We start from the raw sequence: 23,922 nt of genomic DNA, 5'->3' as shown, positions 1-23,922 counted from the left end.
TGAGGTGAAAACCAGAACTGTCTGGAAAGAACGTCAGGCCTTATAGGTTTCATCAGAGCCGAAGAGGTGTGTGCCCCATGAAGGACCCCGAATTCAGTTTTGGGGACACAACAGAGGTCTGATCCATCACTGACCTTCTTCCTTCCCATGATACCTGTTCCTGTCCCGGGTGGAGAGAAGAAGATGTTGAGATAGTTCCTCTTAAAGACTTATTGAACAAGACAGGTATTGAACATACTCCAGCCCCTCAGAAATGCTTGGTAGAGCATCTGCCAGGGGGTCAAAGAGGATAGCTAATGTGAGCTGAAAAAGTATCATTAACAATGCAAGGATTTTAGGACCATAGGCCCAAGGATGACCCTGATTGTCACTGGAGACCTACCAATGCAGGTGTTAGCTCTGGCGATGCAGAGCTTGCCTTTCATGATATTGTCTACCCTAATAGTCCAACACCTCACAGTCCTACATATATTTATCTTCAGAGTAGCCTAACTAAGGCCATGTTATAGGTTATAAGCAGGAAAGATACTCAGAGGTACTTGGGAGCCCTCAGTCCACCTGTTTTGAACCTAAAATAGATGTAGACATCACTCATAGAGTCTAGATACTATTAGCAAGAGGGATTATGTTGTGCCAGGCACCATGCTCTTCTTGCTGTGCATTTCTGGTAGCAGCTGCATGGCCACTCAATGGGTTGGCTCATTGATCTGTCTGAAAACTGGTCTTCTTTTTCTTTTTTTTTGATACAGTGAAGGGCTGCACAAATGCTGGCCTTGATGTAATGGCAAGGAAGGTCAGGACAACCTCGCCCTGCTGCCCTGCAGTCACAGGGTGGCCTAACCACTCGTGGAAATACATCTCAGAAAAGGTGTCATTCATGTGCCCAAGCCCACCCAGAAGGTCCAGCATGGTAGAAGGGTTTGAACCTAGTTTTTGGATAAGTGACCCATAACCTGTGGCCCTTTCTTGGTCCTCTGTTGGCTGAGAGCCCCTCCACATGCTGCTGCGAGAGCGATGTTACATGCCTCTGCCAGTCCCCTGGTCATTTCTGAACCATTCCTTTACCTGCAGTCCCCTCCAAAATCAAGGGGCAGCTTGATCCCACCAAAATGCATCATCACACACCACTTAGCAGTGTGCCACCACGACCATCATCACTGCTAAGAAAACACCGGCTCTAATGTGCCAGGCTCCCATCAAAAGGGGTTCTGGGAGGAAGAAATCGTGTGTTTCCTTTAACCTACAATAAAGTGAAGCAGTTCAAAGAAAAGGAAAAGGAGGTTAACAGTCTCTTTGAAATGTAGGTTCAAATTCCCAGCACGGCCCCAGTCAATTACCAGCAAGCGCTGTGACACGCATCCACCGCTAAGGAGGAAGAGGAGGAGAGCATGTGGTACTGAGGTCCAGGTAAGCAACAGTGAGGGTTAAAGGACATCACCACGGTAGTGGAAATGTTTTCAGCAGCAAAAATTTGGGGTTTTTTTCAGGGTGATTTGTCCCTCTGTGTTGCACCTGGAGTGGAGGATGGCCCACTGGAGGGGATGGAACTGGGCAGGGTGGCAGCACATCCCCCTACCTAAACCCCTCGCAGCTGGCAGGGGGTTTTTTGGAGGATGCACAGCGCCTGGCACAGCAGGCTGCTGCTTTCTCCAGGGTGCTCCTCTGTGGCAGAATAAACCACTTTTATTTTAATGTCATTAATGAAAGTCAGTACAGGGGTGGGGATGGGACAGGAGGGGAGCGGGTTTGTTCTGGCGCTGAGGGACACGTGCACACAGGCATACAAATGCTAAGAGACAAAGACTGTGATTAAGGGCCGGTGCTCCAACTCCCTGCTTATTACAGGAAAGGATTTATCTGATGGCCTAGTTTCAGCTCCAATTTTCCACTTTTTAATCACGTTCCCAGGTCTGCTTGTCCACTCAAAAAGGGAAATAAGGGGGATATCTCAGGGGTGGTGGGACAGGACTAATGTTTGTTGTGCTGCCTCTAGAGACGTGCGTGGGGCAGAGGGTTTTGCTGCTCTGAAGCTTTCCCAGGAGGCAGATCCCAGGGCAGCCAGAAGGATTATGGCTAACCATGCAACATTATTTTCTGGCATGGCAAGAGTGCATCCGTGCTTTCCAGCCTGACCAAGCCAGAGTGTGTGGAACAAACGTGCTGGAAATAAAAGCCTCCTGTAAAATGGAAAATGTACAGAGGAGCAGCTATTTTTAAAAGGGACAGCGCCTACTGCTGCTGCAAAGTCAGTCACATAATCAGTCAGTGAAGGACTTCTGTAGGCTGACAGCTGACAGCCAGGAGGAACAGCTCCAGCAGACTGGTGAAAAGAAAATGGGAGCTTATGGGTACCAAGAGGTGCATGTTTTCAAATAAAGAGAAGAAGGTTGTTCTATGCTGCCCTGGCACAAGGCAGATGCAGGGAAGTGACCCCAACTTGCTGGAAAGGGGAGGAAAGATGCTGATAGCCCTCTAGGAGACTGAGTACTGCAAGCAAATGCCAGCTCAGCCACTTCTTCCCCCTCTCTAACCCAGCCTATCCTTATTGCCCAGCCTCCGCTGAGGTTTTCTTGCTTCTAAAAATATCCAGCCTCTAATTAAAACGCCTATCTTGCTTGCCAGGGCAAACGTATCCGACCACAGAGCTGAGCTGGTCCTGGAGACAGCCGGAGCTTGCAGCTAACCAGCCTGGCTGGCTTTCCTGGCAGGGGTGGCTGGGGTAGTGGCTGACACCAGGGTTTAGTCCATCACACCGTGTTGTCGAGCTGATAGTAGTTTTGGGAAGCTGGTGTGAGGGCCTCCTCGCTTTTTCCAAGCCTGAAACCACCGTGTGCCTTTTCCTCCTCTCTGGGGACATTAATGCTGTGTTTCAGGTGTCCACATACTGTGGTGGAGAGGGACACTGTGTGTGGGCAATGTGGGGGCTCATGCTGCTGACAGAGGCTTGCATGCTTCTTCCCATCCAGGGGGCTCCGGAAAGGCTATTGAAATAATAAAAATCACTAGCAAAATAGGAAGATGTTAAGGCAAGGGTGCAAAGGAGTACTGGGAGAGACAAGGTCCAGCACAGCACTGGAGCATTATATAAGTGAGGCTTTCACAAGAAAGTGGGAGAATCCAGCTTCAGACTCATCGCTCCCAGGACAGCGTTCTTCCTCGGGCCAGCAGGACACTCGCCACTGCTCCGAATGAGCCTGCATCCCAGGGCGGGAGGGAACCCAGCCAGGAGCGTGGTGGTGTAGCCTAATGGTCACAGCCTAATGGGGGGAAACCGGAGGGGCAGTCAGATCTAAGGGCTGGTGATGGCTTTTCCCCTGTAGTCCATAATAGCACTGGGGGCAAGATCTGGCCTCTCCCGGAGATGTCAGCCTCCAGGTTACAGTCTGACCGTACTGCAGATGGCAGTTTTGGGAGGCGGACAGAAAACCACAAGCCTCTTCCAGGCAGCCTGCAGCTCTGCCTGTCTGGGTGGAAGATGCAGTTGTTCCTTCAGGCTTGGGAGGACTGGGAACACTGCCCGGAGGCGGTTTCCTCACTGGGGCTCTGCTTGCACCATTTTTATGCACAGCACCGAGAAGTGCTTAAAATTAAATTTGCTATTTAAGAGCAGGCAAAGCCCTCCTGAGTGGTTTTTATTTATTCTTTATTTGCAGTGCCTCTGCATGCTCTCAGCCCTCCATGTAGCAGCCCCCATGTAGCAGCCCCCGCTCCTCAGAAAGAGATGCTGAGATGACCACGTGGACCTCACTGCCGAAAGCTCTGCAGTCTGGCAGCGTGCAGCTTTCCGTGCCGTGGCATCGCTCCTGCACCAATTTGCTTCCTCCCACCCCCATGGTCTTGTGAAACAGCTTGTGGGCTCTCCCCACGTCACCTACTCTGCAAATCCAGCCTTTCAACCCTAGCAGATTGTGTCCCAGATTGGCCAAATCCATGAAGAGATCCCCACCATCTCTGACAAGTTTTGGAGCAGATCCTGTAACAGAAAATTTGCTCCAGATACTCTTGTGCTGCTTCACTGCCACATGTCCATAATTTCCTCCGAGTCAGCCAGTGAAGCTCTCAAGCCTTTCTGCCAGTGAGGAGCCTAGCGAGCCAAACACAGCAGGACAAATCCTGCCCCCAGTTTGGAGATGCAACACCCATGAGGCTGGTGGGGCTGAGCGGAGCAAGGAGAGAAGTTGTGTTGCACTTCAGACACAGTGACAGCTGTCACCCTCCCAGCACGAAGGCAATAAATCCAGGGGATCTGGGTTTATTCTCCTCCAAATCACTTTATTATAGTGTGAGTAATCACAAAGCCTTACAATGGTGCAGAGGTTCTTTTTTAAAAAAAAAAACAAACTAACACAGCAACGGTATTTGCCAGCTTTTGCTAAGACTTGTTTAGCTAGCAGCTAGTGTGAGATTACACAAGGAAATCTTGCAGTCTTCAATTGGATTGTCACATTGAGTTTTAAACTTACCACAGTGGCGCAAAGACAGTAAATTTGACAGCATGTGATCCCCTAAACATTTCATCTACATACAGATTTATAAAATTAAACAAATTTTTAAAAAATTACATTTTCTGCCAGCAGAAAAGAATTCTCTTAAAAAGGCAAGATCCACTAAAAAACACTTCCTCCCTCCTAAGCTGTCCCCGTCTTGCACTGCGGTTGGTTGCTGTTCCCCTCCAGATCCCTGCCTGTAGGCAGTCCCATTGCCTTTTTAAGAAAAATCAGTATTTCTTGTGAAGTCTGGTTGAGCATTGCAAAGACTCAGTTGAGGGGGAAAACGCCCAGCACTGAAAGAAAGGTTTAAAATTCCACCCTAAGATCCATGATTGAAAAGGAGATGGATGAAAATGTGAGAGGGATTTCAGTATCCAAAGTGAGGTGTTCACTCTGGCTTTTATGGGCTCAGCTCGTTTCAATCATCCCTGGACACAGCTGCTTTGGGCAATAGGGTTTCCATTTGCAAAGACCTTTGGGGGTGTGAGGATGAAGCCTGAGCTCCTCCCAAAACTCCCAAGGAGAGTTGTGTGATGGGTTTATACCTGCAACACCTTTTCATGGACCTCCCTAAACCAGCTTCAAACACTGAGGGTTGCCCTGACGCAAGGTTGGGTTTAGAGACCACGCTGCAGACCAACCTGAGCAGGACCCTCATCCACAACATCCCTTCCCATCCCCAGGACAGAGCTTGCTAGATGTGGACCAGTCCTCAGCAGACACCTCTGTTGCAGGAGCAACAGAGTGAGTTGAAGGCTTCACCCATGGCGTTGAGCATGCTGTGCTGCCTTCCCCCTCCTTCTCCAAGCCTGGAGAAGAAGAGGGATGAGAGGGGCTCCCCTTTGCCTTGCCAGCATTTCAGCAATGGAGGAAAAAATGAGTAAATCTCCAAGGACCAGGCTTTTTATCAGATTTCGGTTGGCAGCCAAGGAGCTGTGTGAGAGAAAGAAAAGCCACAATTCTGGAAAAAAAAAAAAAAACCAACCCAAGATCTTTCCCCTGATAAGCAAAGCACTCCAGGGTTACAGGCGTCAGTGTTAATTCTTTCCCTGGCACGTTCTGGAGAATGTTTCAGCACTGGAAATTGCCTCACATGAGCCCAGCTGAGTCACAGATGTTGTGTTCAGACGGGGGATGTCAGCATGAAAACAGCTTACTCTCACATCCTCTGGGTCTGCGTCTTGCTTTGATAAGGTCATCAAGATGAGAATCCCTGTCCAGCTTTTCTTCCAACCTTCCCCAGAAAGGGAGGAGGGATTTTATTTTTTCTTATTTTTCTTTTAAGTTAGGCTACATGATCTCTTCACTTTGCAGCTCAGGTAATTTTCTTCATCAGAGGCTGGTTCCTGGGTGAGATGTGGCTGTTAGTCGACCTCTCTGCTTCCCTTGCTCTGCTAAACATCATCTCCGAGCAATGGCTTGCTAAACTTAGAAAGACAGGAGGTTGTCAAGGTTGGACCTGAAATAATTTGATGTGAAAAGGATCAAGATGGGAAAATAGGGAGAAAACTGTGGGAAAAGTTCTTGACTTACTCCATATTCATTGCACACCTATGCAAATAACATGTAAAAAGCAGCACATTAGGAGCACCCTGTGTTCAGGTTTGTCTGGAAATGTTTCTTCAAGACTGAAAAGTGCATGACAGAGAACAGGGTGCTGCTAATGAAGGCAATATCCAGAAGGCACTTCTTGAGGAGTAGTAATTAAAAAAAGGATGATGCATGCGTTTGTAAGCAAGCAGCTACGGAGTTGGTACGTTTTGGTGTGTGCTCTGGAGAGATGTAGCTTTGCTCCTACAAATGTGTCTGGGGCATGAAGGATTGCTCCAGACCGGCTGTTCTGCCCTGGGACCTGCAGAGCAGCTTGGTCCCCATTTTCCAACATCACTCTTGGGCTAACGGGCTGCATGCAGGACCTCAATGAACGGGGCGAAATCTGGAGCCTGCAGATGATGTGGGCCAGGATTTGAGGGTTTATAAAATCCACAAACAATCAAGTATTGGCATATACAAATATATAAATTATTGACAGTTTTACAAAAGGCACACTGCAAGCCATCTCAGTCCGACACCTGTACAAATCCCACAGCCCCCCACCCTCCCTTCCCCACCCCTTCTTCCCAGTTTTCATCACGAAACATAAGGCGCTGCTGCTACGGACCCGTGGCTGTCGTGGCAACTGAGGACCTCTTTTTTGGTCAGCCCAATTTGTCGGTGGTACTGTCCTTCTTTGATGGTCTTAAGACACTGTATGTTCTTCCCCAATGTGATGCTTTTGATAGAAGGCAGGTACTTCAGCACAGTCTTTGGCAAGGATGACACGCTGGTCCCAGAGAGGTTGAGCTCTTGTAAGGAGTTCAGACCAAAGATAACTTCAGCAGTCAGTGACTTCAGGTCGGGATTGCTGGATAAATCCAAAACTTGGAGGGCTGGTAGTTCCTTGAAGCTATAAGGAGATAACTCTTCAAAGCCACGCAGGCCACTGAGGGATAAATGAATCAAATCTTTCAGCCCCATGAAGTCTCCTTTCTTAATCTTGACTACAGGGTTCCCATCAAGATTTAAGTATCGGAGAGGAATCCCTTGAAGGTTTGGCACAGATGTTAGCCTGTTTCCAGAAAGATTTAAGTTCTGGATGTTTGGGATGCTCTTTTCATGGTGCCTCGTAATTGTGCTGAGCATATTATTGGATAGATCCACATTCAGGGGTTTTCCTTGACCTTTTGAAGCAAAAATGTCCATTGCTATATCCAAAAGCTTGTTATTGCTCAAATCGATGTCGCCCAGAGGAGAACTGGAGAAACAGTCCTCTGGAAGGACTTCCAGAGAGTTGTGACTCAGATCCAAGGACTCCAGGTACCGAAGCCTGGAGAAGGTTGTGGAGGAAATCTTGGCAATTTTATTGTAGCTTAGGTCAAGGCTCACCAAGGTGGTGTATCCAGGGCCAGTAAGCATTGATTCATTGATTGTTTCCAGTTTGTTTGATGATAGATCCAAGTAGGAGGTATCCAGAGGGATTGGGACTGGAACAATGTGTGAGCCTATTCCACTGCAGTCCACCTTGGTCAAGCTAAAGCTGTCAAAGAGACCGAAGCTTTCCACTTCACAGTGGCAGCCGGGAAAGCAGGTTTTGGTGGTACCAAAACAAGGAAGGAGGAGCAGCAAATTGAACCAGGCTAGGAACTGCATTGTCGACCTGGAAAACAAGACAATAAGAAAATAGATTTGATTGCCATAGAAATTAGTTTACTGAAGATGTGTAACAGTTTGAGTCATGGCAGACTTCTCCTCTGTCTTTCCAGAGGAATAGAGTTATACCCTTAAGTAGCATGGATGTCCCAAACACTTTGTCTCTCATGTTGTGAACCCCACTGGGAAATTAATGGAGGAAAAAATCTTGGGTAAACAGTCTTTTCAGATGTAACCAAGTTAAGACACAACTGGAAATGAGCTGTAGGAACAGTAGTCTGCCTAAAAGTGAGATCTATGCAACGTATATCCTTTCGACTGGACCATGCATGAGGCTAAATGACAGCTCAGTCGTTTTACAGCCCAGCAAACTTAAGCACACGGAGGTCTTCACGTCAGGGCATCCATGTGAGATTTGAGAGCACTGAGTTTAAGACCCTGCACTGACAGGTTGGAGAAATCATTTAGGCTGTGTGCCCAGAGGGAACTTTAGGTGTCAAAACCCTTATCAGGAAGAGGAAAAGCAAAGCTTTGTTCAAACTTCCTGTAGATGACAGAGATAACTGTGTCATCAGAAAATTCTCCAGGATGAAGAGCTTGAAAAAGCCAGCTGCCTACAGCCCAAGTGGACAGCACGCCTCCCTTGCTTAGACTTCGGATGCAAATTTAGATGTGTTTAGGCAGGTAGGATCATTGCTTTCTATAAGGTGGCTAAAACCAACCCTCCTTGGGCTGGTGGCAGGACAGACAACGGCCACTTGGCTCCTTGCCTGTTGGAGCAGAGGAACCAAGGACTGCTCAGTCTAACCCAGACTCTGCTGTGGTGGGCCGAGCCTCCTCCACAGGCATTGGGTGGAGAGAGCCAATTTGTTTCATGTAGAGCCTCTGGAGAGTCTTTGCTAATTACATTAAGTATTCTCTCTGATTAATACCAGCAAGCAAGGAGCTCTCTCCACCCCTCTGGTTTTGATCCTCCTCCAGCTGAGACAATTCTGTCCCTCCATCTTTGCAGCCAAGGGAGGAAGAAACCTGATCTATACCTCACCAGCTTTGTTGGACCTGTTTAGACAGCATCCTAACAGCTCCTCTGCACACCAGTGGGCAACAGCAGCTGCGTGATTTCAAGAGCCAGCCAAAAAAGCGTTAGCTCTGCATCTCTGGAGAGAGTAAACTGGAGCATGACAGCGTCCTGCAGGTCAGCAGAGATAGCAAGGGCTGTCCTCATTGCTCCCCACTGCAGTCATGGGTGATGGCCCCTTGTGCCTTACAAAGTCCCCGGGAGGCTGGCAACAAAAACTCCCACCAAACCAGGCATGCAGATCAATCAGCACCGCTCTTTGGCTATGCTGCTGCTGATAAACAGAGGCTCACATGCCAAGCACTCAATTAGTCACAAAAAAAAAAAAAAAAAAAAAGAAAAAAGTCCCCTTTAAATGTGTGTTCCCATCCTCACCTCAGCCCCCCTGGTCTCTATTCTCACCTTTCCCACTGCTGTTTAAAAGCACTTTATTGACTTCCTTGCAGTATCATCTTTCCCACACATCCTTTGATCTGGCTCAGGCACCTTCCCCACAGCCCTTGCACCTTCCCAGGATCATTTCCTAGAAGTTCATACTTCCTTTCATCTTCCCTTACCCACCCCTTGGCAGCAGTTTCTCTCCCTTTCCAACACGGTCTTCCTGGCCCCGCGCTCTTTCCCCCAGCATCAGGGATTACTTGCCAACATGCAAAAGAAGTGCAAATGGGAAAAAGCATTGCAAAAATATTGTCCTGATCACTGATATGACTTGTCTGGCGGTAAGTCCCAGACCTCCTGCAAATAGAGAGCAGAGATTGGGACTCTGGCCAAAGTGCCTGCAACCATAAGCATTGCCAAAGACCAACACTCAATCCTCTGGGGTCCATTATTCTATAGAAACAAGAGAAAATCAGTAAGATGAGCCCTAGTCCCAGCCCATCTCAACTGTTACTTGAGAAAACACATATGTGTGCAGAGAAGATGCAGGGGGTAAAGCTCCTTTCTGCAGACACATTTCCAGATATCCCTTTGCTAATGACATCAAGGCTGATCCCCTCTGGTTCTGTGCAGACAGACCATAGCTTGCTCCCTTCTGCAGTCCCTCCTAAACTACTACTGCTTTTTTTTTTTTTTTTTTTTTTTTTTTTTCCATGAAGCTGCATTTGGAACACACTGAAATGTTTTATTACCAGGGGAAATTACAACAGTGGGGAGCTCTTTGGAAACTAAAAGAGTGAAAGCACAAATGTTAAATGTCTAACATACAGCGAAGTACCTGCATTAGTGTCAGCTCAGTCTACTGATATTTCTTCTCCCAAATCCTACCCAGTGGCTATTCCCACTTGATGTCTCAACAGGGAAAGGACCTCCTAACTTCTTTGAAAGTCCAGCTCAGTTCCTCATGGCATCCTGTTGGCTCCAGTGGGAGCTGGATCAGACCCCAGCAGGTCCAAAGACACATCAGTGTGAGACTTGGCTTTCTGAGCACTGCTAAGACCTTCATGGGCTCCTGCTGGGCCACCTGAAGCAAAGCAGTAGGGCAATCTCCAAAGTCCTAGTTTAAGTGGGAACAGAGTTTTTAATGGGGCCTGTAGTGATAGGACAAGGGGTAACGGTTTTAAAGTAAAAGAGAGTAGACTCTGACTAGATATAAGGAAGAAATTTTTTGCAATGAGGGTGGTGAAACACTGGCACAGGTTGCCCAGAGGTGGTAGATGCCTCATCCCTGGAAACACTCAAAGTCAGGTTGGATGAGGCTCTGATGAACTTGATCTAGTGGAAGTTGTCCCTGCTCATTGAGGGGGGGTTGGACTATGTGACCTTTAAAGGTTTCTTCCAACCCAAACTGTTCTCTGATTCTATGATTCTAGGAACAGAGAGGAGAATCAAAGCCAGCAGCTGGGCTTCGATATGCGGCTGCTCAAACCTCTTTTGACATGAGAATTGTTTTCCTGATCAGCCTCAAAAATGATCGCCAGAAGTGGGCAGACACAGTGACTCCCACTGCAACATCCGTGGCTCCAGCCAGCAGCAAGAACAAAACATTACACAGCTGAAATGCAGTAGGGAAAGTTCAGTTTAGGGATTTGCACAGCATCTATTGCCTCTCCCTTCCTCACAGCACTGCCCCCAATTCTCCCTTACTGGCTCTGCAATTGCTTTGCAGATGAGATGCAATCTATTACCACCAGTTAAAAACTTCCTTACCAAGCAGCATGAAGCATTCATAGGCTTACAAGTCACTTGGCCAATAGCTCTGATAAAAGATAGTAGAAATAAAGGTACTGGTCATCTTCCAGTCCAAGAAAGAGACTCTTGCATTGCCAGATAATCAACCAAGAGCTCAGTCAGGTACAGGCATGCTTCATCATCACATGGAGCAATCGATAGCACTCTTTGAAATGGGGAAAGAAACATGCCACAGGCATTTACAGTTCATCTGTGTACCGTGTGCATTTGAAACCACATCAAATTGCCTTTGGATTGCTGCCTACAAGCTGCTCTGTTGATAAAGGCAGGAAGCCAAGGTCTCCCCTCCTAAAAGGAAGATGAATTATCCTCCTGCTGCACTGGGGAGATTCACCTGAAGGAAACACCATGGGCCAGAAACCACAAGCCCCATCACCTGAGATGGCGAGGGAAAAGCCACAAGGAGAAAACAGTCTGCTCTTGGACTGGTTCAGCCATGACCTCTTCATTTCTATGGCTGTTGTGGTGTGGAAAGATCCTGGGGATAACAGCTCTTGTGAGGAGGGCTTGTTATACCCACTGATTTCAACAGGAGCTGCTGGGGATGCAGCATCGTCCTCTGTGTTTCAGGTGTCCGGGGTGGCTGCAGGGCTCTGGTCTGTGCATCTTGCTCATCCTTTCTGCACAGCAAATATCCTGAGACAACCCCAAGGAGACCCAGTGGTGGGTAATGGCGACAGGGGTGGACCAAGCTCCCAGCAGGGTGCTAGCCTTCTTTCCCAAATCCCACATCTCTCCCTGAGCCTGCAGATTCCCAGACGCCTCCACCCTGCTCTGCTCATCCCTGGCACCGTCACGTGGCAGGACCCGGGTGGAAACCTCACACTGAGATTTCCTTGCCAAGAAATCTGTTAAAATCTGATTTTAAAAGCAGACTGCAGAGGAAACCTAGGTCTCAGCTGATGGTTGGGGAGGTGGGAAAGAGGAAAGTCCTGTTACGGTGCTGTTGCAAATTCACTCTTCTCATTGCACTTGATTTCCTCCCTCTCCTCTTCCTTAAAGTCTTTTCTCACTAGTGTTCCTCAATCCACAGCTGAGATTTTGCCACCTTGTTCCCACCCAAGGGAGATGTGCTAACACATCCTGCCCTGGACAAAAGCCCGTCACTGATCCCCCCCTCAGGAATGCAGAGATGAAGAGAATGCTACTTAGGCTACCTCTGGTTGCCCTGGCAACCACCAAGCTTGAAATCCCTATAGCCAAAAATCAAGGACTAATTAAAAAATAATACAAAGAGGAGGTGTTTGAAAGTTCATTGTTTGATGGAGTCAGGAAATGGTCCCCCTGTTCATGCTGTATCCCTTGGCCTCTCCAAATGTGTCATTCAGCAAAGCATCATCTGAAATGCAGCTAGAGTTGGGGCTGAAGACCCAAAGTTGCCCAGTGAAGGTTAACACAGATAAGGAAGAAGTGCAGAAACCCCAGCTTGTCTCTACAGTGGTGTGAAGAGAAAGAAATTGCTCCAGAAGGGGATGAAACCCACCTAAGACCAGACCCATTCTTGGAGATGTCTCATCTCTCCCTTGACCATGGTGGAGCAGGACGCCTGCTCTCCTTGGGCTGCTGCTTCCCACCCCATCCCTGGCTGCATCCTCCAAATCCAAGTCCCACCCAGAAAACTGGTGCACCCAGGATGAATCAGTTCAGTTCATTCATCCAACAAAAAAAAAACCCTAATCTTGCTTTTTCTCCTTTGGTGGGTCAGTTTCCCAGCAAGTTGGGCTTCCCAGCCTCTGACACAGGAATGGGGAAAACGTCTTTTCAACAGCAGCTCACCATTAGAGCAGATCAGGTATGCCATGAATCCCTGTGGGCCTGAGACACAGTGGACTGATCCTGGTAATTTCCAGGTTTCTTGCCAATGTAATGCTGCATTACTTCTGGATTAACAACAGATATAGCAATCTTTAAAGGAAAGAGGCAAAAAGGAATGGCTGGAGTCTGCTTATCTCAAATGGAGTTGCTGTTCTAGCAAAGGATGGAGGAGTTGGATTAGCAACAATATTTCATCAGGAAGAAAATTTGAGGATTGTCTTCTGTCTCTTGCATCAGCCAAGTGAAAAAAAGTTGTCTTTATAGCAAGGCCCACAAGGCCCTCTTGGCTGCATTCACTAACTGGGGGTAGAGGAAAGGGAATGCTATTGGAAAGTGAAACAAGCTGCATAGGCTATGATAGAGGCCATAAATCCTCCAGACTGGGATAAAAAAAAAAAAAAAAAAAAGAAAGAGGTAGTCGGCTCTTTCTCTCTTTAAATAGGAGGCTCTGAGAGGCAGCTGGGACAGCAACTCCAGAGCACCAAGATGCTCCTGAGTTGCTTCTCCAACAACAAAATTACTTCAGAGACCTCTCGCCCCCTCTGCTCCCATTAATTATTCTGTAAAGTAAGAATAATTATCAAGTAAAGTGCAGCACTAGCAACAGCTACACTCTTCCAGTGTGGACTCTCCCGGGCTGAGTCCAAATGACGCCACAGATGCGATCGCAGCCCGGTCTCCAGATCCCACGTGCCAATGTGAGCAGACAGCAAAGCTGGTTCAAACCAGCCTACAGCCAGACTATTAATCCCTTAACTCACAGGCACACAGCCCCCACATGATAAAGAAACTGCTGTTGACAAGGTTACTCTTTTTTTCTTTGTGTGTGCGTGTGTGTGTGTGTGTGTGTGTGTGTGTGTGTGTGTGAATCCATTGAAAGTAAAGGTCATCCAGGCTTTTGCTCTGCCTGCTTCAGACTGGCTCTTCCCCACATGCATGCAACAAAGAGATCTGTTTACTCCCTTGATAAAGCTTATTAAACCAATTAGTGCTTCCTCACAAAGGAGTTTTGGTGTAAATGGGAACAGGGCTTTCTGAGCCACTTGTTATATTTTGTTACTTGATGGTTTGGGGTATGCTTTGCAAATACTGGTCCTGGTTTCATACTCAGTGTTTGTGACTTCTTGGATTTAGGAAGAGGAGAGCTAATGAGACTCCAAGAAGTATCTGCCGTTTTGGTTTGATCCTGCATTTGCTTGGATGGGTTTGGCGGAGTTCAGTGCGTTAAAGGTGTCACTGACAGCAGGATGCAAACTAGCCCCTTGGCTCTTCTAAATTCAGCTTGATTTCATGGAGGTCTCCACCAGGAGCCATCGCACAAGTCAGTTTTGGGTGGTAAATTATCACCCTTCACTTCACACTGATGGTTTTATCCGTGAGAAGTGCAAAGCTGCTCTGACAGCAGAGCCATCCCCAGTTACCCATCAGGATATAAAGAAGGGGATGTGCAACCCACTCTTCTTCTCCTCTTTCCCCACCAGTGCACGCAAGCATTGGGATCGGGGAGAACTCAGCCACGGGGATGGTGGCTTTAGCCCTTATGGCTCAATGTAAAGAAACACCAGGGGCCTGAACAGGAGCTCAAATCATCCTGCAGGTACCTGAACACTTTTTGCTCCATCTTCCTACCCACTGAGGAAAATCAGAATGAGGAAAATGAGCATGGGAATGACAAAAAAAAAAAAAAAAAAACCAAAAAAGAAATATTTTCATTATGAATTCCTTTATGCTTTCATGATTTCTAGTAAGGGATGTAAAAGCACCTCCTTTGCATTCAGTCAAGAGCCCCACCACCAAAGGGGGAGTTGTTAGTAATTAACCCAGTGGTATCAGGAATCTATGTTACCAAGAAGAATAAAATATACTAGGCACTAAACTGGGGATGGAAAGAAAAAGTCATATCTCTTCCCTCAATGCAGAAATGTGGTTGTATTTAAGTCAGACCAGGATGGGCGGTGCGATGGGGACAGGTGGGCTCAGGCCAGGAGTTATTCTCTCTGACCTGTGGCTCCCCAGGAACCACAGGAGGTAGCCCAGACAAGCAGACCTTAAACCAGTGGTTTATTTGCTCTGTGGGGTCCTTTGTCCCCATTCAAGTGATTTCAAGAGTGGACAAAACTGCCATAAACAGAGATGAGATGCTGCTCCCAGATCTGGACAAGAACCCCATTGCTTTGCATCTAGTCTGTCTTTGCAAGACTTGAATCTCACCAAAAAACATGGGATTTGGGATGTGGACAGCCGGAAGGGACAAGGAAGGAAAAACCAAGACATCATTCCTCATTTTCCCCAGATCTCAGTTATCTCCATTTGCTTTTCTCAGCTCTGGACATAGAGAAACCGCTGAGCCAAAACCAGAGTGATGAACCAGCATCCCACCCGTGCTCTCCATCCTTCAGAGAGATTTTTGTAGACAAACAGGGGATGGGATAGATAAGATTTGCAATAGAAAAGCCAGATTGTTAAGCATTAGAAGCCTTTCACAGCCCCAGAGCCAAAATCAAGCAGCCCCTCAACCCACCACGTGGGCTGCAGAAAAGACATATGGGATTGATCTGGAGGGAACCCAGCACCTCCAAACCCTACAGCTTCACACTATGGGCTTGTTTTCAAACATGTGACATCCCTTGTTCAGCTGAAAAAACCTCTGCTCTATTTTTTTCTTTAAAGGAAAAAAAAAATATCCTTTTTTATAAAAGAAACAGAGAGACCTATTAAAACAATCTTCGCTCCAACTGTTAATGTCACAAATCCCATCTGTTTTGCAAGAGGCCACGGGTAATTTATCATCCTAGTGTTTAAACAGCTAATAGTTTATTCTACTTGTGCAATCTCCCCCCTCCAGCATCCCTCATCCCCCTCCAGGAGGAAATCAAGGTACGATGTGGTGCATTGTGGGCTCTGACAAAGGAAACCTGTGCGGGCAGGTCTGCCAGAGTTCCATATGATTTACATCCATGGCTGAAATATGGACAATTTCTGCCTCCCCAAGAGCTGCATGCCTCAAAAAGCCACATCTTGGAAGCAAACAGCAGCCCAACTCCTGGGAATTTTGCCTCGAGTGGGAAAAAATTGGTGCTACATCCAGCATGGGCAAATTAGGAATTAAATCACCATGGCACCACGGTTTTGCACAAAAATTCCCCTTCCCCGCTTAGCCCAGAAAGCTTTCAGGTTAATAGCAGTATTATTTAGGGTGGGAGAAATAGTCTCCTGTGGCTTTTGAAAGCAGTTTTGTTCACCAGCAGCAGGACTGATTAAACTGGGAGCATTGGCAGCCACACACCGGGTCCCAGCAGCCCAGGACGCACAGGATCAAACAAGGTGCCTGCAAGAGGATGCAGGAGCTCAGGGCTTTCTCCTGCTCCAGCATGACCCCAGGGGTGACAACTCCAAATCCTTTTACCCTCAACTACCCCTGCTTCTCATCCTCCCCCCTCTGCTTTTTAACCGTGAGCATTTACAGGAACAGGACATCTCGCTATCCCGGCACTCGCTGAGCGTAACAGAGACCTCATCTCAGATGGGAACACAAATATTTTCTTAACCACCTCAAACTCAGCCCGAATAGGACCTTTATCATAAACCCAGAAACACATCCCAGAACGGAAGGTCTTCATTGCAGAGGAGTTATTTTGGCACAAATGGAAGGACAGACCTGCCCGTTGGCCTGGAACTTCATAGCAAAAAGAGAGGTTTACACTGAGTTTTACGCCAGCGTTTTGCTGTAGAGAGACCTGCTGAAGCTACCAACAGATCCCCCTGCTCCATCATCTCCAGCACCCAAGGGTCTGCTATGATGCACAGAGGGAGGTTGTGAGTACTCAGGCTTTACCCAAATCACAGCAGTAACCTCGGGAGGATTAAACCTTCCTTCTTCAGGGCTGCATCCCCCTTTGCAAAAGATTGAATTAAAAATGATGCATCACAGCTTAATCTGCAATGTCGGGGTTGCACACGCTTCCCCCTCCTCTCTGACCATTCCTGATGTCAGAATAAGAAAGTCAACAAGCTGAGGTGAATTTTTAAAGCATAAAACAACTGAAGCATGGCCTTGTTTCTTAGCTGGTCAATTATTGAAAGATAAAACAATCCTAGCATGCTTCTCCTATAGCCTCAGCCCTTGACGATGTTCTCCCACACCTGACCCCCAACCCCAGCCAGTTCCTGTGCCAGCTCTCGCTATGACGATACTTTTTTGTAGCACTCTGGCTCCCAGAGACGTGATATAACTCAAGAGGAATGCACTTGGGGACGAACACCATACGCCAGACCAGGGAGAAACGTTAAGAGGTGCAGCACGGGGAGAGGAAACCTCCTACCCACAATAGATGCGTCTTGGTTTTAACTATCAATAGAGCCGCTCGGCTGTATCATCGTGGCCAGCTGGGAGATGCCACGTGCCATGCATGTCCCTGGGTTGGCACATGCCACACCCCACCCCAGGAGAGCGCAGGATGCAAGGACTCACCAGCAGCTGTCTGGTCCACGGGGGAAAAGCACAATGTCTGTGGACGTACCCCACAACTCCAATGTAGTTCGCTTTCAACCACCCCCGTGGGCTGGCCTGAGCTGCAGGAGGACTGTGCTGCACGGATGGACATGGGTGGGTTCCCCTGGAGAGGATGAGCTGGGCAGGGGGAAGGAGGGATGGAGAGGAGGGATGGTGCTGGGGGAAGCTGATACACCCCAGGGTGATGCTTCTGCCCTTCCAGGTGAGACGCGACCCGCCAGGAGTGAATAGCTCATAGCAGTCCCATCACCCCACCCTGCATCTCAAAGGGCTTTCCAGGTCTTTCTCCTTGAAAAAGAGGTGACCACAAATCAGCTGTCCAAACTCTGCCTCCGACAGCGTGCTTTGGTCACGGTGCTCTGCCCGGCATCAGCAAGCAGAGGCAGCTGGCACCAGCCAAAATCATGTGAAAAGCAGAGGGAAAAGAAATTCGCCCCAGTGGGACTCTGGCTGGGCAACGCCTCCAGCCCTGGCAGAAGGATTTTAAGAGAATCCATGCGGGTTTAGTTCTCTGAAAGGCAGCAGCTCCCAACCTCCCTTCTCCTAAGAGCCCTGCGGGGCTGCTGACTTCAATAAGGGAGGTCAAATTGAGAAGGCAACATTAAGCTGGGTGCCCCTCAGCGCTGCCCCAGGGCTTCTTTGTGGGCTTTTTATTTATTTTTGTGGTTTGGTTTTTTTTTTGTTGTTTTTGTTTTTTGCTTTTTTTTTCAAGCACAGTAATCTCCAGGTCTCTTTGCTGCCTGTGGCTCTCAGCGTGCAGCTGCAGACCCTCCACTGAGGAGATAATAAATACAATCCTGGCCGTTACTGTTGCAAACAGCACAGCTGGAGGCTCCCGTCTGGTTCCCCTCCCAGCTTTTCTTCCCCCCCTATAATTCTTGCAACGTGACGCTGTGAACAATGAACGCCAGCGCCAGCAAAACCGCTCAGTAGAGCATCAGCCAGGACTTCAGGAGCTGCCCCCACACCCACAAAGCACCCGAGACATTTGCTACGCCCAGTGGGTCTCCTACAAGATTTGGGAAAGGGGAATTTGGGGAGGGGAAGGGGGTCTGGGTAAAGCTGACAAAGGATTTAGCAGAAGGGCAATGTCGCCGCCACAGTTCCCAGCCCAGATGATGCTTCACTGCCCCAGTGATGTGGTGGTGTGGCATCTCCTTAGCTCTTTGCCTCGCCTCCCTGGCCCAGGATCCTCCAGTCCCTCTTGGCTGGTGCAGGGTCTTGGAGAGAAGAGTGATCTAAAGTAGGTTGGGAGAGCCATGTCCCCAGCAGGACCCATTTCTCACCCCTGACTTTACCACAAGTCCCCCAGTCACGTGCCTCAGTTTCCCTCCTGATGCCTTAAGGTTGACTAACCCCAGGGCTGAGAGGTGTTCATTCCTGAGTGGGGATGGCAGTACCATCCTCAGGTTCAAATCCCACCGGTTTAACTGGGAACAGAGCACAAGCCAAGACACCCCAGTCTCACCCCACGGAGAAGCCCCCTGACAACACCATCGCTGCTACAACTGGTCCAGGAAAATGCCACCACTCTCCCCATGCATCACGTCCAGCTCCTGCCTTGCCTGGACACTCTGGGGACCCCAGCCCTGCTTTGCCCTTTGCAAAATGGACGGCCAGGCTGGGGACAGGGAACGGGATGTCTGGGGAGGTGGTTGTGGTAAAGAAGTACCTACGTGCCTCTCAAATCAGTGTTTGTGGACTCTGAAGCTGCCAACAGTAAGCCTACATCTCCAGGGACCTCTGCCCACGCATGCTGCCCACCTCCCCTGGCTCCAACCCGTCCCCATCTCTATCCCCCCTGTTTCTGGCACAGCTCTGTAGCACTTCTTCCATGCCACAGAAGATGCCACAAGTCACCCAGGATGCACACAACCATCCTTTACTCTTGAACCCCTTTTTAAGCCACCTCCTAACCCAATTTGACCTGATTTTGCTGACCAGCAGAGTAAGACTTCCCAAATTACAGCATCCTCATATGTGTCCTCTGTGTGGGCTACATGGTGGTGGCCCCTTGCACCCTGTTCCCTTCCCCAAAGCCAGCGGGGGTCACCATGCACCATGCTGTGAACACAGGAGATAGGGACATCACTGTGGGACATTTGGGGACAGTCCAGAAGAAGAATGCTCCCCTCACCAGTGCATGATACTGGCCAGATTCAGTTACCCTATGATCCTGTAATCCTTTGAGTTGGAGATCTCTTACAAGAGGTTGCAACGCTCTAGTCCTGCATAGATACAGGGGCTGCACCTTGGGTGGGAACTGAGCCTTAAAAACAGGATTAAAGGGCTTTGGAGGGAGGGGCTCCTCCATCCCGCTGTGTGAAAGAGCCTCACCATGCCCCCTGCTACAGACATTTAATTCTTAGATGGGTGATTTTGGGGTCAGGGACTTGTCCTGCCCTACTTGGAGAGCTCTGCGTACATTTGTCACTTCAGACGTGATGGGGGTGAGGAATCACATTTGGTTTGACCCAACTCCCACAGCAGGGCTTTCTCTTTAAGTCTCAGTTTTTCCTGGCAGGGTTATCTTATTCAAAGTAAAAAAAAAAAAAAAACAACAAAAAAACGGTCCTTGTTTCTCTCCCCACCCCTGGGTTTGAGCTGCTGGGCACGAACCAGGGGAAAGGAGAGGAGTCAGCATCACAGATACATGGACAGGAAAAAAGAAGCAGAACAGGGGAAAGGGGAAGGAAAAGAAAATCCACACATATCGGCACACAGATATTACGTGCAGCACATGGTGCTCCACTCAGCTACGGCAAAGATAAAGTGCTTTTTTCCAGTTTGCCACTGCTCCAACAGACAGATTTCCAACCTGGTTAATGCAACACTGGAATGTCCCATGCTAAGGCAGCCAGGTTGGTTTAATCTCATGCAGCGTCTGCAAGCAGGGGGGAGGCCAGGGAGATTCTCAGAGCACCTATTTCCTTCCCCTCCTCCCCCTCCCCCCCCACTCCACATCTTAAATACTCCAAGAGAGAATGATGGAAACTCCCAGGAAATAAAAAACAAAAATAAATTGCAATATAAATGACAATTTCCAGGCTTGCTTGTAATGAATGACTGAGCCGTTCATACATTCCCCTTGATAGGTCCAGGTGCCAAGTTTTAAGACAAGAAACAGCTTGCTCAAGCCAGTCTTTATCTCTTCCCAGCCCTCAACATCATCACGGCCTTCGGAAGTTTCTTTTGATAGCTTGCCAGGCGGCCAGCGCTGCGGCTACCGCGCACAGCCCGGGGTGCAGGGGGTCAGGGGGGTTGCCCGACATGGATGCCTTGTCTTATCCCACCCTCCAGCCTCAGCTTCTCCCCACCCACCAGCAGACAAGTGAGGAGGAGGAAGGAGAAGAGACTGAAAGGGGAGGAAAAAAGCAGTTAGGGATGGAGGGAAAACTCTAAACCTCCGGAAGACGGTGGCTTACCTTATTTTCCCAGCTCTGTCTTGCGCTGAGGTGGCACACGCCGCTGTTCACCACGGGGCTGGGGGAGCACAGGATGCCTTTCCCTATATCCAAAAGAAAAAAAAAAAACAAAACAAAACAAACTTTTGCCTGTTTTTTGTTTTACAGCTCTTTTCTCCCAGTTTCCTCCCACCCATTCAATACTCGTTTATGCCTTGCACTCAACCTTAAAGGACAGGGGTGCAGGAGACCCTCTCCCCAACCCCGCAGCCTTCCTTTCCAGTCCACCTCACTGCTCGAAATGAATGTCCCCTGGGGTGTCCCTCACGTCCTCGCTCCCTCTGGGCATTTTGTAATTCCTCCCCAACCGCCAGCAGCTTCTCAAATTCATTCACAAACCAGCAGCGTCTCCCCGCAGCACGCCCGCTCCAGGATGCCACGAGGGAAAACCCATCTGGGTGCTGCCACCCAACCTCCTGCCTACCCCGGTCCAGAGCATCGCTCTGCCCCCTGCACCTACCACCTCCACGGAGAGGGACCCCGCGTCGGAGCGGGGACGGGCAATAGCTGAGCACGGGTCAGGGCCTCACCGGGTCATTTATAACCCACAGGTGAGCAAACCCCTCCCGTGTCCTCTCCGGGATGGCAACTGGCTCCTTGTGGGTCACGAAGGGACACGAGCCGTGCCCCGTGCCAGTGCGACGGCAGACACTAACCCACTTTGCTTTCGCAGCGCCTGGCCGCCGACGGCGAGCAGCCAGCCAAGTTTAGACTGCAAATTCTCCCAGGGACATACCAGGCTCCCTCCGGTCCTTTCAGCATCTAAGACATCCAGCGTGCTCCTTATTCCCAGAGAGATCGGTGAGGCGTTGGTCTAACCCTGCTTTTCCCCAGCGCCTCTTCTCCCGGTGTTCGCTCCGCTTTGTACCGCTGCAATAAAGCCCCGTGCGCTGCCGGGCGAGCTTTGGAGCGGCGATCAATGCAATATTTCAGCGCAACGCCAGCGATCAGCGCCGGCTGCTCTCTGCAGAGCAATGGCCCACTGTCCACCCAGACAAGTTTCCTACTGTAACTTCAGTGAATGCGGTTATTCAGGCTAACGGCAGCTGGTTTATCACGGCAGATTTCAACTCGGGAGGCTGGAGGCTCCTCGCCCGGCTGCCGCGACGAACACCATCAGCTCGGCACGGCTCGCCGTGCTCTTGTTACACGAGTGCCTTCGTTGCCACTGAATTACGTTAGCTAACCGCGATGGAGAGCGGCGGTTAACGGCGGCGATGCCACTTCCCTCCGACACAAGCCGCCAGCTCCATCCTCCTCGCCGCTCTCCTCCCAGCCTTCCCAAATCCCAAGCAGAGGAGTAAAGTTGAGGGACCCTTTTGTTTCCAGAGAGCTGGCACGTGTTGTGGTTTACAAGGCTAATAAATCTGCCGTGGTCTGCGCCTTTTAATGACTGCAGCATTAATAACAAGTTTCCATGGAGCTGCTTAAAAGTTTACAGGGTGTGTGCGTTATCAGGGGAACCCCGTGCTTTCTGACCTCCTGCTTCAAAAGTCACAACCAGCAGCTTTTTTTTTTTTTTTTTCGCTTTTTGCAATAAGAGAACAAATAAATCCTAGTCTGCTTTCCCCCTCCCCAAGCACACCTTCCCCTCCAGCTTAATCCATTTACAGAGATGGGAAATTCCCAGGCAGGGAGCTTTGCCCTGCTTTTATCTCTGCAACCCGGAGGAGAGGACCCCCCCCGCACCGTCCAGCCTCTTCACCCCATCCAGCCGACCCCTTCTCAGCTTTACACCCCGCCTCCCTTCTCCTTTCTCCCCTTACCTTGTGTGAGCTGCGAGCCTCCCAAGCACCAGAACCCGACCAAAAAGATTTTTTTTTTTTTTTTTTCTCCCTCTCCCCGACCGCCGTGCTGGGAGGGGAGGGCCGGGGAAAGGGCGGGCGGGGAGGGGGGGGGGAGGGTGTGGAGGGGGAGGAGAAGGAGGGGAGACAGGGAGCCCTCTGTGAAATCAAAGCCCCGAAACCGGGCACGGGAGGCGGTGCGGAGCCTCCAGCTGCTGCTCGGATTACTTTGCAGCCGTGGCAATCCCAAGCACTCCACAAACCACCATTGCACCGGGAGAAGGAGAGGGGGGGAGAGATCCCGGCTGAAGACGCTTCATCCCACCTCCCCTTAAACCCCCCAAACTTCAGCAGGAGCCCTCCGGGGCGAGGGAGCCGCGCTGTGGGCTCGTACGCACCCGCTGCACCCCAAAATTTCCCCTTTGGGAAAGGCAGAGGTGTGTGGAAAAGTAGTTTAGGTCCACGCCAGACCTTCGTCTTTCCATCCCCCCTCCCCACCCGAGGTGTTTTGCAGCTGATCCCCCCCCCCGCCACCGGCCGCTGAGCCCCTACGCGAGGCAAACTCATCACACCAAAAAAGTTTCCCCACTCGGAGGTTGGAGGGGGGAATCCCCAGCGCTAGCCCTGCGCACCCCCCAGCTCCCCAGGGAGGCGACAAGGAGGGCTCAGCCCACCCTTATACACCGAGCATCCCCCACGCCAAAAAAAAAAAAAAAAAAAAAAAAAGAGAATTTGGGGGGATGAAGGTGGGGTTGCAACATCTCGGCGTGGGGAGGGAATGGGGGGCGGCCGGGGGGGACTCACCGGGGACGGGGTCTGTTCCCACTGCGGGGAGCGGGCGCCGCCGGGAGCCGGCAGTGGCAAGGCTTGGGGCCGGGTGTCCCCTTCTTCCCTCCTCCTTCTCCCTCCTCCTCCTCCTCCTTCTAGTCCGAGGCGTGCAGCTGGCTGGGCAAACGGGCTGCCCCCTTCCCCGCAGGAGGAGGGAGGAGGGAGCTCAACAGATGGCTGCACACAAGGGAACATCTGGGAGGAGGAGGAGGAGGAGGAGGAGAAGGAGGAGAAGGAGGAGGAGGAGGAGGAGGAAGGAGGCAGGACTTGTGCTCGGCTGTGCCACTCCTGAGCTGGCAGACTCCCCCCCTCTTATGGGTGGAAAAAGGGGTGTGTGTGTGTGTGCCAACCTTTGCACACACACAGCCCCCCTCCCCGCTGCTCTGCATGCCCCCTGCGTAAAATCTGTTGTCCTCCCTTTGCTTTCCTGGGGATCACTCTAGAATTACCCTCAAAACACAGTCTTGGTTCCAGCCCTGATCTCTGCAGGGCTGTATTTGTGGGAGAGGGTCCTGAACCCCCCCTGCACCCAGTTTTTCAGGTGGATAGGGCCAAGGTCAGCTTCAGCACC

General features: G+C 49.9%; 1 protein-coding gene across 4 annotated transcripts; it reads right to left on the bottom strand.

Annotated features, from left to right (window-relative positions):
* Positions 1-4,251: 4,251 nt before the first annotated feature.
* TSKU (tsukushi, small leucine rich proteoglycan) lies at positions 4,252-23,536 on the bottom strand. 4 transcript variants are annotated; one of them, XM_032991092.2, is made up of 3 exons: positions 23,328-23,536; positions 20,701-20,783; positions 4,252-7,686 (listed from the first exon to the last, which is right to left on the bottom strand). In XM_032991092.2, exon 3 carries the CDS (start codon positions 7,677-7,679, stop codon positions 6,621-6,623), a length of 1,059 nt encoding a protein of 352 aa, XP_032846983.1. In that variant the 5' UTR covers positions 7,680-7,686; positions 20,701-20,783; positions 23,328-23,536; the 3' UTR covers positions 4,252-6,620. The 4 variants fall into 4 exon arrangements, with proteins under 4 accessions (XP_032846983.1, XP_032846985.1, XP_032846984.1 ...); XM_032991094.2 differs by lacking the exon at positions 23,328-23,536 and adding an exon at positions 22,506-22,609; XM_032991093.2 differs by lacking the exon at positions 23,328-23,536 and adding an exon at positions 21,476-22,383.
* Between the last annotated feature and the right edge of the window lie 386 nt (positions 23,537-23,922).

The sequence above is a fragment of the Tyto alba genome, unplaced genomic scaffold (assembly GCF_018691265.1).
Source record: "Tyto alba isolate M040663 unplaced genomic scaffold, T.alba_DEE_v4.0 Super-Scaffold_2, whole genome shotgun sequence".
Lineage (NCBI taxonomy): Eukaryota > Metazoa > Chordata > Aves > Strigiformes > Tytonidae > Tyto > Tyto alba.
The sequence above is the reverse complement of the archived record's forward strand: the minus strand, read 5'-3'. Positions and strand labels throughout refer to the sequence as shown.

Coding starts and splice junctions, on each gene's coding strand:
- TSKU (XM_032991092.2), bottom strand. CDS start 7,679: ATGCAGTTCCTAGCCTGGTTCAATTTGCTGCTCCTCCTTCCTTGTTTT.